General features: G+C 39.3%; 1 protein-coding gene across 1 annotated transcript in view; it reads right to left on the bottom strand.

The window, feature by feature from the left end:
• Positions 1–18,192, bottom strand: part of LOC113184155 (kinesin-like protein KIF28P) — an 86,074-nt gene that overhangs the window by 33,748 nt on the left and 34,134 nt on the right. Inside the window, exons 3-4 of the mRNA XM_077802937.1 lie at positions 16,783–16,986; positions 3,862–3,897 (exon numbers count right to left, since the gene is read on the bottom strand). Coding sequence (XP_077659063.1) covers positions 3,862–3,897; positions 16,783–16,986 — 240 coding nt within the window. The remainder of the gene's footprint in view (positions 1–3,861; positions 3,898–16,782; positions 16,987–18,192) is intronic.

Consider the following 18,192-nt stretch of genomic DNA (forward strand, 5'->3'; position numbering starts at 1 on the left):
CAGGTGCAGTGTTGCATGCTTGTAATCCTGTTAGCTCCAGAGGGGGAGGCAGGAGGATCACAAGTTCAAAGCCAGCCTCAGCAACTTAGGAAGGACCTTTCCTAAAGCAACTCAGTAGGACCTTGTCTCTAAATAAAATACAAAAAGGGCCGGGGATGTGACTAGGTAGTTAAGCACCCCTGGGTCCAATCCCCAGTACCAAAAAAAAAAAAAAAAAAGTACCGAAGTCTTATTTTAACAAGAACAACCATATGTAAAAGTAAAAACAATTAGAACTTAGTAACATGCAAAGAAGTACCCAATAGAAGAGCAGGTTTGTAACACTACCCCCAACACCACCTTTCTGAACCTTCTCATTAAGGAGGGAAGTTTATTCAATCCAAACAGCATTTGCCACTGCTGAATGAAACAAGAGACTATGATAATTTGAGAACTCTTGTTATTGGAGATTTGTGTGATGACATACTTTGACCATGGCCTCAGATCAGAGCTCACATCACCTCTCCCTCCAAAAAGTTGCAGCTGGAAAGCAGAACATGGGTTCACTGTGAGGGCCAGGTGACCCAGAGAGCCCAGAGGAAGGAATGTCAGGTGCAGAGAGGACTGGGCTGGAAATCAGAAGCACCTGGGTTCATAGTCCTGGTTCTGTGTCCCAAACTGCAAAATCCTTGGAAAGTCCCTCATGTTCCCAGTTTTCCCTCTTAGTATGAGGGAAACAGATGGCATTCTCTCTAAGCTGTCCCCCAGCAGTGGTATCTGTAGTTCAAGGTCCTAAAGTCAAGGTGGGATCACAGACTGAAGTGTGGGCAAGCAAAACAGTAGACAGAAGGGGTCGGAGATAAGGAAACCTCACCACAGAGATAGCTTCTGCTTCAGCCAGGAAGCCTTTTATGTCATTTCCATCAAGTAATATAAATTCTTGGAAGTGGCATCTCAGGCTTAATATGTGAACCACTAAAGTTAACTAGCAAAAAGGATAAGCTTATCTGGATGGAAAGTACTGGGACCCAGAGACAGAGCGGCTCCTGGCTCCAGGACCCTCCAGGTTGCCTGGAGATGAATACAGACCATCGTGATTCACGCAGGCATCTGAGAGCTTCCTAACTCCTCTCTCTGCTCTACTTGGCATTTCTTTAAATCCAGCTACATTCTGCTTAAACCCCAATCCGACGGTCTTATTTTCCTATTGAAAACCTCTGTTGAGGGACTGGGGTTGTGGCTCAGTGGTAGAGAGTTTGCCTAGCATGTGTGAGGCTCTGGGTTCAATCCTCAGCACCACATAAAAATAATAAATTAAACAAAGGTGTTGTGTTCATCTACAACTGAAAAAAAATTTTAAAAAAGATCAAAACCAACCCCTGTTGACTCTCAATGACTTACTAGACCAACCACTTTACTGTTTGGCAACTCTTTAGCTTTATCCCAGGAAGCCTCCCCCATTCTTGCCCACCATGCAGCTCACTCTGTCTACATGGGACACTCAATGTTCCCTTAAATGCCATGCACTTCACATATTAATGTGTTTTTTTTTTCTTTTCTTTTTTTCCTTTTTGAGTTGCTGGGGATAGAGCCCAGGGCCTCACGCATGCTAGCCAGGTGTTCAACCACTGAGCCACACTCCTGGCCCTATGAATAGATTTTTAAATGCTGATCCCTAAGCCTAAAGTGCCCCTGTCTGCACCCCTGCCCTCCTCTCACTTCTCTGCTTCACCAAACTCATAAATATCCTTCAAAGCCCAGGCTAACTCCTCTGTGGACAGTAACAAACTGTGTGTGTGTGGGGGGGGGGGGAGTGTAGCTGCCTCCTCTTCTATGCCTCTCTCTTTTCATACCCACACAGCACATGTGTTACTTTTAGAAGAAGTGGGTATACGATATTCCACTCAACTTCTCCAAGGTAAGGACCATGTCTTAGGTTTTCTTTGTTTTCAGAGTCTAGAATGATATGTGGAACATGAAAGATATTTAATAAACTTTACTTATTTGGCTGTTGAAATATCTAATGGAAAAATACCACAGACTCATAGAATATGAGACCTCTAAGATAAGAAAATTGGACATTCTGGGATCTCCTTGGGTCTCATAATCTATGAATGTTCAATTTTCTCATTTTAGACATAAGGAAACGGAATTCCAGGGAGATTACCATCATAAATAGGTCTCAGTAGGGGGAGCAACATGGGGAGATGCTGTTCTCCCCATTTTCCTCTATGATCTTGGTAATAAAGGAAATAAGGGGAGGCCTTTGGATAGTTTGGGAGGTTACACAAAAACTATTAAGATATGGTCTCTTCCAATAAGAAACATACAATTATAGATATACTTGTCAATTATCCTTTCAGCAAACATGCTGGGAGCACCCATTCTAGACAAATAATTATGCTGGGCTGGGGGTTGGGTAGCTCATGGTGGAGCACTTGCCTAGCATGTGTGAGGCCCTGGGTCCACACCTCAGCACCACCACCAAAAAAAAAAAAAAAAAAAAAAAAAAAAAGTGAAGTCCTGCAATAGGATAGAAAGATGCTCATAGGGAAATTATTATTTAAAAATCATACTTTAAAAATTTGTTTACATATTTGCACATAATGAGTCCAAAAGAAAAAGGTAGGCTGGGCAGGGTAGCATACACCTGTAATCCCAGCAGCTCAGGAGGCTGAGGCAGGAGGATCATGAATTCAAAGTCAGCCTCAGCAATGGTGAGGCACTAAGCAACTCAGTGAGACCCTGTCTCTAAATAAAATACAAAATAGGGCTGGGGATGTGGCTCGGTGGTCAAGAGCCTCTGAGTTCAATTCTTGGTACCAAAAAAAAAAAAAAAAAAAAAAAAAAAAAAAAAACCACAAACAAACATATGAACACTTGCTAAAGATTCAATTTTTTTTCTGGATATTTAGAAGCTAGGTATATAGCTCAGTGGTAGAGCACATGCTTAACATGTGCAAGACCCTGGATTCCAGCCCCAGGACAACCAACAACAACCAAAAAGAAATTTAAAATTTAGTATCTCTTATATACTCTGTAAATGAACAAACTAAATTTATACTAAATTTGGAAATAAGGTCATCTTCCAAAGTAACCCAGCTAGCAGTTGAGAAAGCTGGGATTTGAAAACATGTTCTGTATACTGCTCTCATAGGGAGCAAGCTGCATACAGTCTATGAGGCAAACTCAGGCCACCAACTGTTTTTGGTGTTTCACATTTTCAAATTGTTGGAAAAACTGAATGAAAAATAATATTTCATGACACATGAGAATGATGTGAAATTCAAATTGCAGTGTCCCTAAATAGTTTCATTGGTGCACAGCTGCATCCACTCATTTCCAAGTTGTCTCTGGCTCTCATTGTTCTACAACAGAGTTGAGTAGTTTTCAAGAGACAGTAAGATTCTGAAAGCCTAAAAGATTTATTCTCCAGACCTTTGCAGATAAAGTGTGCAGCCCCACACAACATCACCTGGACTGACGCTAATGACCTCAGAATATACAGACAGGAGTTGGCATTCAAGCTGGACCTTGAAGTTGAATGGTTTCTTTGGGGGCAGAAAAAGCAGGAAAAGTAGACATAGAAAGGCTAGATGTCTAGAAAAAGGATATGCTCTGGAAAGGAGGAATAGTTCTGTGAGACTGGAAGAATAGCACATGTGAAAATAAAGCTTAGGAGGAAGCTGAGAGGTGGGTAGAGTTGGGAAGGGCTCATCTGAAAAAGAATCACTAAAGTTTGTATGTGAGAAAATATAATCTCTAGGGCTGGGTATGTAGCTTAGTGGAGAATAAGTGCTCAGCATGCACAAGGCCCCAGGTTCAATCCCCAGAACCAAGTGGGAAAAAAGTATTAAAAAGAAAATACATAATCTCTATTACCTGTTCATTGTAAATTTCCAGCATACTGAATGTAACCTGTATAGAGAAGAGCACAAGTAAATGTTCTCTTGAAACCGTCATCTTTGGGGTGTGTGTGTGGGAGGGAATCATACACACACACACATATTATATTACATATAATATATACTCATATATATACACATAAATATCTCAAATGTCTAACAAAGAAAAGATAATATTAAATAGTAAATAGTAAAGCTCTGTTCAACAAGTAATGGGTTATCAAATAATTTTAATGCTATTGGAGAGGTTCTTTTTTCTTTATTTTTTAAATTAATTGTACATGACAGTATAATACACTTTGATACATCATATCTAATGCAGTATAATTTCTCATTCTTTTGGTTGTACATGATATAGAATTCTACCAGTTATATATATATATATATATATATATATATATATATATATATATGGCAATAATGTCTGATTCATTCTACTATCCTTCCTACCCTGGTACCCTCTCCCCTCCCTTCACTCTCCTCTGTCTAAAGTAACTCTATTCTTCCCTAGCCTCACCACTTATTGTGAATTAATATCTACATATAATGGATAGGTTCTTCATAGAGGAAACACATATTCTCTACCCTACTGTAGATCTGGAATATTGCTAGCCAAGCTTTAGCCTCTTCAGCAGGATTGGGGGAATCAGAATGGCTCTAGTCTAGAGATGTTTGCCATGCTCTACTCATTATAAACCTGGCTTGTCTCTTGGTCACCCAGTGATGAGTCTTGCCAATGAAGTCTCAGGACCACAGAGCATATGATTAGGTTCAGAGTGATTGGGTAAAAATGAACAAATAGCCAGGGGTTAGCAGACAAGAGAAGTCTCTAATGTGAAAGAGAAAACAAATAGAAAAGAGAAACTTATAGAATACAAACAATGCAGAGAGTAGAAAGCATTTTTAAAATCTCTATAATTAATAGTCTCAGAAAAAAAATTACACCCATAAAAAATAAAACAGTATTCTATTAACTGGGAACAATCAGAAAATAAGAAAGAGTATTTGTAAATTAAATTTATGAATAAGAGGCAAAATTAAAATAGAGTTAAGGGCTGAGAATGTAGCTCAGTGGTATAGCACGTACCTACCATATGCTAGGTCCTAAGTTCATTCCCCAGCATTACCCACCTCCCCAAAGAAAAGAGTCGGTGGGAGGGGGGAGGTCTTCCAGAATGCAGAACAAAAGGCCAAGAAGAGGGAAATAGGTGGTAAAAGATATTGGAATTAGAATGCATGAGATTAAAAGCCCAAGTAAAACTTCCAGAAACAGAAGAAATGGTGGAGGAAATTAAAAGATAGACAAAATTAGAAAGGTTTCCTGAAGCACAGGAATCTCCACATTGAAAAGGGTCCCATGAGTGTCCAGCATAAAGAATAAGAAAAGACAATTAAAAACATTAAGAATAAAGAGAAAATCCTCAAGGCTATCTGAGAAACTGACCACCAAAAAGATTATCTAGAAAGAATGGAATCAGAGTGACAGCAGACTTCTAAGCCACAACATTGAAACTTATAAGATAATGGAAATATATTTTCAGTATCCTTAGCTAGAATGCTATTCTGGGTAAACTTGAACCAAGCATGGAGGTCAGAAAAAATACTTTCAGCGATGTCAAGGATGCAAAGAATATATCCCTGGTCCACTTCTTCTGAGGAAAAGGATAAAGTAAACCAAGAAAGAGGAATGTATTGCATGTAGGAGGCAGGGGAGCCAGCAAAGAAGAATGTTGAAGTTCCAGAATAGCAGGTTTGCAGCAGCTGAGAAATACTGTTCCAAATCTTAGCAGGAGAATAGAAAGCTTCTGATGAAGGATATCTAAGAAAAATAAGAGAACCAATAAATTGAGTAGATGGCAAATATTGTTAATAGGCCCATGATACTAATTTGTAGCACTGAGACAAAGATTTATAGAAAACTAGACATAATTTTAAGAAAGGTAAAGAAATTTTAGAACTCAAAGAAAAATTAAGTATAGAAAAGATGTATGCAGTACACAATATTTGCAGAGCTAAAATGTTAATTACTATGGATTTAACCATATTTTGTTATTTAACTCTATAAAAATATATGGGAGAAAAAAAGATCATGGTGGGAGTCATTCGTGTGGCCAAGTTAAATTCTGTACTACTCTAGTAGGAAAATAGTAGATATTCTCCCAAAATGATTCCTAAGAAGAACAAACATTATTTTTAAATATGGTGATAGTAGGGCACACAGATAAAGAATTAGAGATGAGAACTGGGGAAGTAACAGAGAAGTGGGGAGGAGAATGGAGGAGGATGGTGGTTTCCATGATAAGTTGCTCACAGTCACAGCTATTCGATACTTGACAAAGGTGCCAAAAATATATTTTGAAGAAAAGACAAGCCTTTTTAACAAATGGTGCTGGAAAGACTGGATAGCTATATATAGAAAAATGAAATTAGAACCCCATCTCTCATCCTGCACAAAAGTCAAATTGAAATGGATCAAATCAGAATTAAACAGGAAACCTTGCAACTGCTAGAAGAAAACACAGGGTCAACACTCCATCGTGTTGGTGTTGGCACTGGCTTCCTTAACAAAACCCCCCAAGCACAAGAAATAAAACTGAGAATCAAAGTGGGATAAATTAAAAAGTTTCTGCACAGCAAAAAAAACAATTAAGAATATAAAGAGAGCCTACAGAATGGAAAAGAATCTTTGCCAGCTACTCCTCTGATAGGGGATTAATATCCAGGCTATATAAAGAACTCAAAAAACTTAACACCAAAAAAAAACCTTAATAAATGGGCAGAAGAACTAAACAAAAACTTCTCAAAAGAAAAAACACAGAGAGGAGAGGAAGATGGCGGCGAAGGGAATGCATCACCCCAGTGCGCTGCGTCACTAAACGGGAGAAAGACGATGTGAAACGGCTGAAGGCTATCTTGTTGGGAATTTCCAGTGAAATTGAGGTGCTCCAGAATCTAGTGGACAGATTTCTATCGTGCGAAGTTCGGTTGTGAGAGCTCCATTTCTCCGCACGGAGGGTCGCATAGCCTGACAGGCGATCGCCCCGCGGCTGGAGTCTGTGGCGTGCGCCGGGGAGCAGCAGGGTGCCGGAGTGGCGGAGCAGCGATACGGATTCGGGGGGCTCTCGCCAGTGGTACATTGGCAGCCCTTAGTGCTGAGTTCCTGCTTTGAGACAGAGGAGAGAAGCGGTCCAGTCTGGTTCCAGACACCGGTCGGACCATAGAGGAGGACAGCAGCCGCCATTTCGGAGAGATGATGTAATCATCCCCGTGTTCTACTGATCTCAGCCCATTCAACTACGGAACAGGTGATTTCAGGCTGGTATTTGCCTGCGTCTAGCAGACAGATTTCTTGCTCAGGCTCGGGACTGGGGATCTTGTGGAGAATACTCCTAGGGGCTCATGCCGGGCAAGGCGTGCGCCGGGCACTGAGCAGCTGGATTCTGGTTCCCGGGGCTAACCTGGCCCAGGTCTGAGGAAACTGCGGAGACTGCCGGTGGAGGCCAGCTCCAAGTGGAGCGTGCGCTGAGCTTGGGGCGACTGAGTTCTGACTCCCGGAACAGTTTTGGCCTGGGGCTGGGGAACCCGTGGGGGTCGCTCGCTAGAGCCAGCTCCCAGCGGAGAGTGTATCGGGATCGGAGAGGAAGGGTTCCGGCTACCTAAGCTGCTTTGGCCCAAGGCTAGGGAACCAGCGGTGACTGCTTCTCAATCAGGGTCCTGCTGGGTGCTGTGAGGGCAGAGTGGAGCTTCCACCTGCGCCCAGAGCAGGCCAAGTGACCCGCCGGCGCGGTATCATGACACCCCAAACGTAGCTGGGGCTGAAGAGAGTAGCCGCCCACGCCTAGAATAGGACCAGCGATTCTGCGGCGCAGTAGCCAAGTAACCTCATTTGGAGTAGGGGCTGTGCAGAGCTGCCATCTGAGCAAGCAGGGCAGGCAGACCTGCCGCCCACTGGCAAGTCAGGCCAGGTAGCTTGCCAGCGTGGTGGACACGTAACACCGAGGCAGTCGTGTCACACGGGTTGGAGTGGGGGTGGAGCAGGGTCGCCGCCCGAGTCCGGAGGGGGCTCAGCGACCCGTTGGAGAGGTAGTCAGGTACCCCCATTGGGAGTGGGGGCTGTGCAGAACTGCGACCCACCGGCCTAGAGGTCTGCCAGCGTGGTAGACACGTCACACCAATTGGAGTGGGGACCCAGCAGAGCCGCCACCCACATCCAGATCAGGACCAACGACCCCAGGGCGTGGTAGTTACATTACCACAATTGGAGTGGGGGCAGAGCAAAGCCACCACCCGTGCCCGCAGGGGGGGCAGACCTGCAACCGATCAGCGTGGTAGACAGACCACCATAATTAGAGGAGGAGCACAGCCACTACCCACCCTGCAAGGGAGACTTCCCAACTATACAAGAGCAACATAAATAAATAGGGGGTAAATTTCAAAAACACAACAGTTGCACTAAGCAGAAAGAAACTCGAGCAGTATGAAAAGACAAGGAAAGAAAGGACCACAAGCAATGCAGGTCAACTCAACTTTAGAAGAGGTAATAGCTGCAACAGATGGAATGTCAGATAAAGAGTTCAGGATATATATGCTTCAGATGATCTGGAGTCTCAAGGAAGACATGAGACAGCAAAATCAGACAATGATAGATCACATTGACAAACAAATCCAGGAAGTAAAAGATCAATTTCACAGGGAGATAGAGGTAATAAAAAACAAACAAATAGAAATTCTAGAAATGCAGGAAACAATAAACCAACTTAAAAACTCAATTGAGAATACTACCAGCAGAGTAGATCACTTAGAAGAGAGAACATCAGACAATGAAGACAAAGTATTTCAACTGGAAAAGAACATAGACAGCTCAGCAAGTCTGCTAAGAATCCATGAGCAGAACATCCAAGAATTATGAGACAATATCAAAAGAACAAATTTAAGAGTCATTGGGATACAGGAAGGCACAGAGCTCCATACCAAAGGAATACACAGTCTATTCAGTGAAATAATACGAGAAAACTTCCCAGACTTGAAGAATGAGACAGAATCCCAAATCCTAGAAGCCTACAGGACGCCGAATGTACAAAATCATAAGAGATCCACACCTAGACACATTATAATGAAGATGTCCAACATACAGAATAAGGAGAGAATTTTAAAAGCTGCAAGAGAAAGAAAGCAGATTACATTTAGGGGTAAACCAATCAGGATAACAGCTGATCTCTCAACACAGACTCTGAAAGCTAGAAGATCCTGGAATAGCATATTTCAAACACTGAAAGAAAATGGGTTCCAACCAAGAATCGTGTATCCGGCGAAATTAAGCTTCAGGTTAGAAGATGAAATTAAAACCTTCCACAATAAACAAAAGTTAAAAGAATTCGCAGCTAGAAAACCATCTCTTCAAAAAATCCTTGGCAAAACATTACAGGAAGAGGAAATGGAAAATAACATTGAAAACCAACAATGGGAGGTAGGACAGTAAAGGGGGGAAAGTAGTCAAAGAGGATAACAAATCAGGTTTAGTAACATCAATAAACAAATATGGCTAGAAGAACAAACCATATCTCAATAATAACCCTAAATGTTAATGGCTTAAACTCACCAATCAAGAGACACAGGCTAGTAGACTGGATCACAAAACAAGACCCAACAATATACTGCCTACAGGAGACGCATCTGATAGGAAAAGATATTCATAGACTGAAGGTGAAAGGTTGGGAAAAATCATACCACTCATATGGACTGCGGAAACAAGCAGGAGTGTCCATACTCATATCTAATAAAATAGATTTCAAGCCAAAGCTAATCAAAAGGGATAGAGAAGGACACTTCATACTGCTCAAGGGAACCATACACCAACAAGACATAACAATCATAAATATATATGACCCAAATAATGGTGCAGCTGTGTTCATCAAGCAAACTCTTCTCAAGTTCAAGAGTCTAATAGACCACCATACAATAATCATGGGAGACTTCAACACACCTCTCTCACCACTGGACAGATCTTCCAAACAAAAGTTAAATAAGGAAACTATAGAACTCAATAACACAATTAACAACCTAGATTTAATTGACATATATAGACTATACCACCCAACATCAAGTAGTTACACTTTTTTCTCAGCAGCACATGGAACCTTCTCAAAAATAGACCATATATTATGTCACAGGGCAACTCTTAGTCAATATAAAGGGGTAGAGATAATACCATGCATCTTATCTGATCATAATGGAATGAAACTGAAAATCAATGATAAAAGAAGGAAGGAAAAATCAAGCATCACTTGGAGAATGAACAATAGGTTGCTGAGTGATCAATGGGTTTTAGAAGACATCAAGGAGGAAATTAAAAAATTCCTAGAGTTAAATGAAAACACAGACACAACATATCGGAATCTATGGGACACATTGAAAGCAGTTCTAAGAGGGAAATTCATTGCTTGGAGTTCATTCCTCAAAAAAAGAAAAAACCAACAAATAAATGATCTCATACTTCAACTCAAAATCCTAGAAAAAGAAGAGCAAAACAACAGCAAAAGAAGTAGAAGGCAAGAAATAATTAAAATCAGAGCTGAAATTAATGAAATTGAAACAAAAGAAACAATTGAAAAAATTGACAAAACAAAAAGCTGGTTCTTTGAAAAAATAAATAAAATTGACAGACCCTTAGCCATGCTAACGAAGAGAAGAAGAGAGAGAATCCAAATTACTAGCATACGGGATGAAAAAGGCAATATCACAACAGACACTTCAGAAATACAGAAGATAATCAGAAATTATTTTGAATCCTTATACGCCAATAAAATAGAAGATAGTGAAGGCATAGATAAATTCCTTAAGTCTTATGATCTGCCCAGATTGAGCCAGGAGGATATAGACAACCTAAACAGACCAATAACAATAGAGGAAATAGAAGAAACCATCAAAAGATTACCAACTAAGAAAAGCCCAGGACCGGATGGGTATACAGCAGAGTTTTACAAAACCTTTAAAGAGGAACTAACACCAATACTTTTCAAGCTATTTCAGGAAATAGAAAAAGAGGGAGAACTTCCAAATTCATTCTACAAGGCCAACATCACCCTGATTCCGAAACCAGACAAAGACACTTCAAAGAAAGAAAACTACAGACCAATATCTCTAATGAACCTTGATGCAAAAATCCTCAATAAAATTCTGGCGAATCGGATTCAAATACATATCAAAAAAATTATACACCATGATCAAGTAGGATTCATCCCTGGGATGCAAGGCTGGTTCAATATACGGAAATCAATAAATGTTATTCACCACATCAATAGACTTAAAAATAAGAACCATAGGATCATCTCGATAGATGCAGAAAAAGCATTTGACAAAGTACAGCATCCCTTTATGTTCAAAACTCTAGAAAAATTAGGGATAAAAGGATCATACCTCAACATTGTAAAAGCAATCTATGATAAGCCACAGGCCAGCATTATTCTGAATGGAGAAAAATTGAAGGCATTCCCTCTAAGATCTGGTACAAGACAGGGATGCCCTCTCTCACCACTTCTGTTCAACATAGTCCTCGAAACACCGGCCAGAGCAATTAGACAGACGAAAGAAATTAAAGGCATAAAAATAGGAAAAGAAGAACTTAAATTATCACTATTTGCAGATGATATGATTCTATACCTAGCAGACCCAAAAGGGTCTACAAAGAAGCTATTAGAGCTAATAAATGAATTCAGCAAAGTGGCAGGATATAAGATCAACACGCATAAATCAAAGGCATTCCTGTATATCAGCGACAAATCCTCTGAAATGGAAATGAGGACAACTACTCCATTCACAATATCCCCCCAAAAAATAAAATACTTGGGAATCAACCTAACAAAAGAGGTGAAAGATTTATATAATGAAAATTACAGAACCCTAAAGAAAGATATAGAAGAAGACCTTAGAACATGGAAAAATATACCCTGCTCATGGATAGGCAGAACCAACATCATCAAGATGGCGATATTACCAAAAGTTCTCTATAAGTTCAATGCAATGCCAATCAAAATCCCAGCAGCATTTCTTGTAGAAATAGATAAAAGAATCATGAAATTCATATGGAATAATAAAAGACCCAGAATAGCAAAAACAATGCTAAGCAGGAAGTGTGAATCAGGCGGTATAGCGATACCAGACTTCAAACTATACTACAGAGCAATAGTTACAAAAACAGCATGGTACTGGTACCAAAATAGGCGGGTGGACCAATGGTACAGAATAGAGGACACAGTAACCAATCCACAAAACTACAACTATCTTATATTTGATAAAGGGGCTAAAAGCATGCAATGGAGGAAAGATAGCATCTTCAACAAATGGTGCTGGGAAAACTGGAAATCCATTTGCATCAAAATGAATCTGAATCCCTATCTCTCGCCATGCACAAAAGTTAACTCAAAATGGATCAAGGAGCTTGATATTAAATCAGAGACATGGCATCTGATAGAAGAAAAAGTTGGTTATGATCTACATACTGTGGGATCGGGCTCCAAATTCCTCAATAGGACACCCATAGCGCAAGAATTAACAACTAGAATCAACAAATGGGACTTACTCAAACTAAAAAGTTTTTTCTCAGCAAAAGAAACAATAAGAGAGATAAACAGGGAGCCTACATCCTGGGAACAAATCTTTACTCCACACACTTCAGATAGAGCCCTAATAACCAGAATATACAAAGAACTCAAAAAATTAGACAATAAGATAACAAATAACCCAATCAATAAATGGGCCAAGGACCTGAACAGACACTTCTCAGAGGAGGACATACAATCAATCAATAAGTACATGAAAAAAATGCTCACCATCGCTAGCAGTCAGAGAAATGCAAATCAAGACCACCCTAAGATACCATCTCACCCCAGTAAGATTGGCAGCCATTAGAAAGTCAAACAACAATAAGTGCTGGAGAGGATGCGGGGAAAAGGGCACTCTTGTTCATTGCTGGTGGGACTGCAAATTGGTGCAGCCAATTTGGAAAGCAGTATGGAGATTTCTTGGAAAGCTGGGAATGGAACCACCATTTGACCCAGCTATTCCCCTTCTCGGTCTATTCCCTAAAGACCTAATAAGAGCATGCTACAGGGACACTGCTATATCGATGTTCATAGTAGCACAATTCACGATAGCAAGATTGTGGAATCAGCCTAGATGCCCTTCAGTAGATGAATGGATAAAAAAAATGTGGCATTTATACACAATGGAGTATTACTCTGCATTAAAAAATGACAAAATCATAGAATTTGGAGGGAAATGGATGGCATTAGAGCAGATTATGCTAAGTGAAGCTAGTCAATCTTTAAAAAACAAATACCAAATGACCCCTTTGATATAAGAGGAGTAAACAAGGACAGGGTAGGGACGAAGAGCTTGAGAAGAAGATTTACATTAAACAGGGATGAGAGGTGGGAGGGAAAGGGAGTGAGAAGGGAAATTGCATGGAAATGGAAGGCGATCCTCAGGGTTATACAAAATGACATATAAGAGGAAAGGAGGGGTAAGACAAGATAATACAAATCGAAGAAATGATTTACAGTAGAAGGGGTAGAGAGAGAAAAGGGGAGGGGAGGGGAGGGGAGGGGGGATAGTAGAGAATAGGACAGACAGCAGAATACATCAGACACTAGAAAGGCAATATGTCAATCAATGGAAGGGTAACTGATGTGATACAGCAATCTGTATACGGGGTAAAATTGGGAGTTCATAACCCACTTGAATCAAACTGTGAAATATGATGTATTAAGAACTATGTAATGTTTTGAACGACCAACAATAAAAAAAAAAAAGAAAAAACACAAATGGCCAACAAATATATGAAAAAATGTTCAACATCTGTAGCAATCAGGGAAATACAAATCAAAACTACACTAAGATTTCATCTCACTCCAGTCAAAATGGCAGTGATCAAGAATACAAATAATAATAAATGCTGGTGAGGATGTGGAGAAAAGGGTACACTGTACATTGTTGGTAAGACTGTAGAAATTATGGTTATTTCTCAAAAAAAAACTAGGGATGGAACCACCATAGGACCCAGCTATCCCACTCCTTCTGTATTTTCCCAAAAGAACTAAAATCAGCATGCTCTAGTGATATAGCCACCTCAATGTTTATAGCAGTACAATTCACAGTAGCTAAATTATGGAATCAATCTAGATGCCAGTCAATAGATAAGTGGATTAAGAAATTGTGGAGTTCTACTCAGCCATAAAGAAGAATGAAATCATTTGCTGGATGGAAATGGAGAAAATCATGTTAAGTGAAATAAGTTAGATTTAGAAACTTAAAGGTCAAGTATTTTCTCTCATATGTGGACACTAGAATAAAATAAAAGAAAGGAGGAGGGAAGGATGGGATATCATAAAGATACAGAGAAGATCAGTGTCATAGAAGAAGGAGAGAGAGAAGTGGAGTGGAAAAGAGGAGGCAATGCAGAATGAATTCTTTAAAAATTATGTTATGTGCATATAAATATACCATGGAGAACTTCACCTTTATGTATAAGTAAAAAGAACCAATCAAATATAGATAAATAGATGAGCAAAAGGAAGTCAAGTAGAGTAGAGGAAAGAGAAAGAGATCATGAAATTAATATGAATTCCATGTATGTATATTTCTATGAACCCAATTACTATATAAAGCTTTACTAGAAATAAAGCAAATAGTCCACTGGGTGCAATGGTGCACACCTATAATTCCAGGAATTCAGGAAGCTGAGGCAGGAGGATTCAAGGTTAGCCTCAGAAGCTTTATAAGACCCTGTCTCAAAAAAAAAGAAAGAAAGAAAAAGAAAAAAGATGGATGAGGTGTTAGGGAAGAAGCTCAGTGCCCTGGGTTCAAATCCCAGCACCCCCAACAAAAAAATAATAATAAATAAGTGAAGTGTTCAATGGTTTGGGGGTTTTTTAATAGAAGCAATCTTTTTAAAAAATTTTTTTAGTTGTTGATAGACCTTTATTTTATTTATTTACATGCAGTACTGAGAATTGAACTCAGTGCCTTATATATGCCAGGCAAGTGTGCTACAGCTGAGCCATAGCCACAGCCCCCTCAATCCAGTGGTTTTTAGGATACAATTATCATGCCAAACTCAGATTCTGTATTGTAGGTTGAAAATAGTTTTAAAAAATCTATCTGTACTGAATATGTACATACTTTTCCCCCTTATTTCTGAAATAATACGATATAACAATATTTATATTGTATGAGGCACTATAAGTAATTTAGAGATGATTTAAAGTATATGGGATTATGCACAAAGGTTATATGAGAATACTGTGCCATTTTATGTAAGTTACATGAGCATTTAGGGATTTTGGTATCCAAGGGAGTTTTGTGGTGGGTGGTCTAGGAACCAATGCAGGAATGACTATTCACAGGATTGTGTAAGCATCATCACAGCCTATATTTAGAATTTGCCCTCCTCCCGTATCCACAATGAAGTCCTTCACCACCATTTCCCATTTTCTGCTGTCTCCCCTCCCCCACCCACCCCTAGGTACCTCTAGTCTTCTTTCTGCCTGCAGAGACTTTCTGTTTCTGGCCATTTCATAAAAATATAATCAAATACTATGACCTTTGTGGGTTTTTCTTAATATTTTCAAGAGTTGTCCTTATTTTAATAAGCATTAGAATGTCCTTTTTTTAAGCTGGATAATATGCATTGTGTGAAGATACATTTTATTCATCTATTCATAATCTGATGAACATTTGGGTTATTTCCACTTTGGGGCAATTGTGAATATAGTGCTATAGAATATTTAAGTTCAAAAATTTTTTTGGAGCTGGGTGTGGTGGCACATACCTATAATCCCAACAGTTGGAAGGCTGAGGAAGGAGGATCGCAAGTACAAAGCCAGCCTCAGCAACTTAGTGAGGCCCTGAGTAACTTAGCAAGATCCTGTCTTAAAATAAAAAAAATTTAAAAATTTTAGGTTTGCTACAGATGTGGCTCAGTGGTAAAGAAACTCCAGGTACAAAAAAATATTATATGGATATATACTTTCCTTTCTCTTGAGTATTTGAGTTCTTAAACTATACTTGCATTATTTTCAAATACTTTTAATTAAAAAAATTGAAGACACTGAAATGTTAATGCTATTTAGTTGGGTTGAAGAGATTATGAGTAATCTATTTTCTAACTTGAACATTACGTTTAAATTCAGAAGAGTAATTAAGATAAAAAAAGATGCAATATTGAATTTTCATAACACCAATTTAATCTCTTCTGCCATTTAGACAAAGCAGAAACACAGACTATGAATACAGGTATTTGTTGATGTTTTGCTATCATGTTTCAAATTTGATCACGGTACTAGTTTTACTGCACCTTGAAAATGTCACCAAGCTTCAGTGAATCTAAAATTTAGTATTGGATCTTCTATGCCAGGTCAAGTAAGAAGTTATATGGGACAAGTAAACAACAAAGTCACATCTTGGGGGCTGGAGATGTAACTTAGTGGTAGAGTAAGTGCTTTACATGAAGGAGACCTTGGGTTCCATCCTAGCCTCAAAATAAATAATAAAAGCAAATAAGAGGAGACCACAGCCACTAGTCTGGTGGAAGAGAAGAGCAAAGGGAACTATAGACTTGAATCAGCTAAGGTTGATTCAACCTCAAGAGTAACCCCTTATTAGTGTTAGCAATTCTGTCTGCTTCTACGACACCCAGTGTTTTTTAAATACATGTCCTTGGGGATGGGTATGTAGCTTAGCTGTAAAAACTACCCCAGCACAAACACACACACACACACACAAAAAAAAAAAAATGCACTATCTTAAAATAGAAATGCTACTAACTTTCATTTGGGGAAGGTGTTCAAAATGAAAAAAAAAAAGCCATTATTCGAAGAAGGTATTCTAGAATAATGCATACCTGGTATTCTTGATTTCTCCCCTGATTCTCAATTGCTTGAAAGAGTTCTTCACACACACTTGGAATAATACCCTTGTTTGCACCAAATCCAATCATGGAGTAGCTTTTTCCAGAGCCAGTCTGACCATAGGCCAAGAGAGTAGCATTGTAGCCTTGCCATGCACTGTCCAGGATTCCCCTCCCGATATCATGGAAAACATCTCTCTGGAAAGAGGATCAAAGGTGTCAGTCAGCATTATGGTTTGCAGGATATTTACTTATACATTCCTTCTTTTCACAATGCTCCTAAGGCCTAATAAATATTCTGGTTTTAATTAACTCCACCTTAATTAGTATATGATCGACTGAAACACAACTCAGATGCTTAGAGCCAGAAGAAGTAAAATTGGAAACCAAAAAGAGCTTGTAAGTTTGGAAGACACTGCACATTCACATCCATGAGCTACAACTGGTATACCTTGAACTAGCTCGTACCCACCAGTAATTAATTTGTCTATTTTATAGTCTTTACAAAAGATAGGCTATGTCTTTAAAATTGGGCAATTATACAAAAAATTTCAAGGGACCCAGACCAGTCAAAGCATTTTCTATTTCTTTATTGTGTAACCCAAATAATAACATCACAAAGTTAACCCACACTAATTTTAGCCTTCTATGGGTGAACTCTCTTTTCACCAGACCCAGTGGTTCTGAAGCATTTCTCTGGCACACACGCATGCATGAATACCCACACACACAGAAACACACACACATTATATCTTTTGGATCTTGCAAGTCCCCCAAAGGCACATGTGTTAGAGGCTTGGTGCTATTGGGAGGTGTAACCTTGAAGAGGTGGAGCCTAGAGCTGGGCATGCAGCTCAGTGGTAGAGCAGTTGCCTAGCATATGTGAGACCCTGGGTTCATTCCTCCAATGCTGCAAAAAAATAAAAAGTAAAAAACAAGATGAGGCTTAGTGGGAGGTTTCGGATCATTGGGGGATACCCTCTAGAAGAATTCTGGGAGCCTTTCTCTCTTTCTCTCTTTTGCATTCTGGCTGTGAGGTGAGAGGCTTTGTTCTGCCACATGCTCCCTGTCATGATGTACTAGCCACAGATCCAAAAGTAATGGGCCCAACTGATCAATGGACTGAAACTTCTAAAATTATAAGCCAAAATAAACCTTTTCTTCTCATGAGTTGATTATCTTGGGTGTTTGTTATAGTGCAGAAAGCTGATTAATATATATATATATATATATATATATATATATATATATATATATATATACCTTTTAAAAAAAATTTAAGTGAAAGATACCTGTGTCACAATTGCTTATAAGAGGGCATGTGGTCTGGCTCCTTTTGTTATCTGGGGTATAGCCATTGCCAGCAACAGTTCTCTTATTTGAGGCTCTTTTAAAGGGTACATT

Source organism: Urocitellus parryii, chromosome 9, assembly GCF_045843805.1.
Source record: "Urocitellus parryii isolate mUroPar1 chromosome 9, mUroPar1.hap1, whole genome shotgun sequence".
Classification (NCBI taxonomy): domain Eukaryota; kingdom Metazoa; phylum Chordata; class Mammalia; order Rodentia; family Sciuridae; genus Urocitellus; species Urocitellus parryii.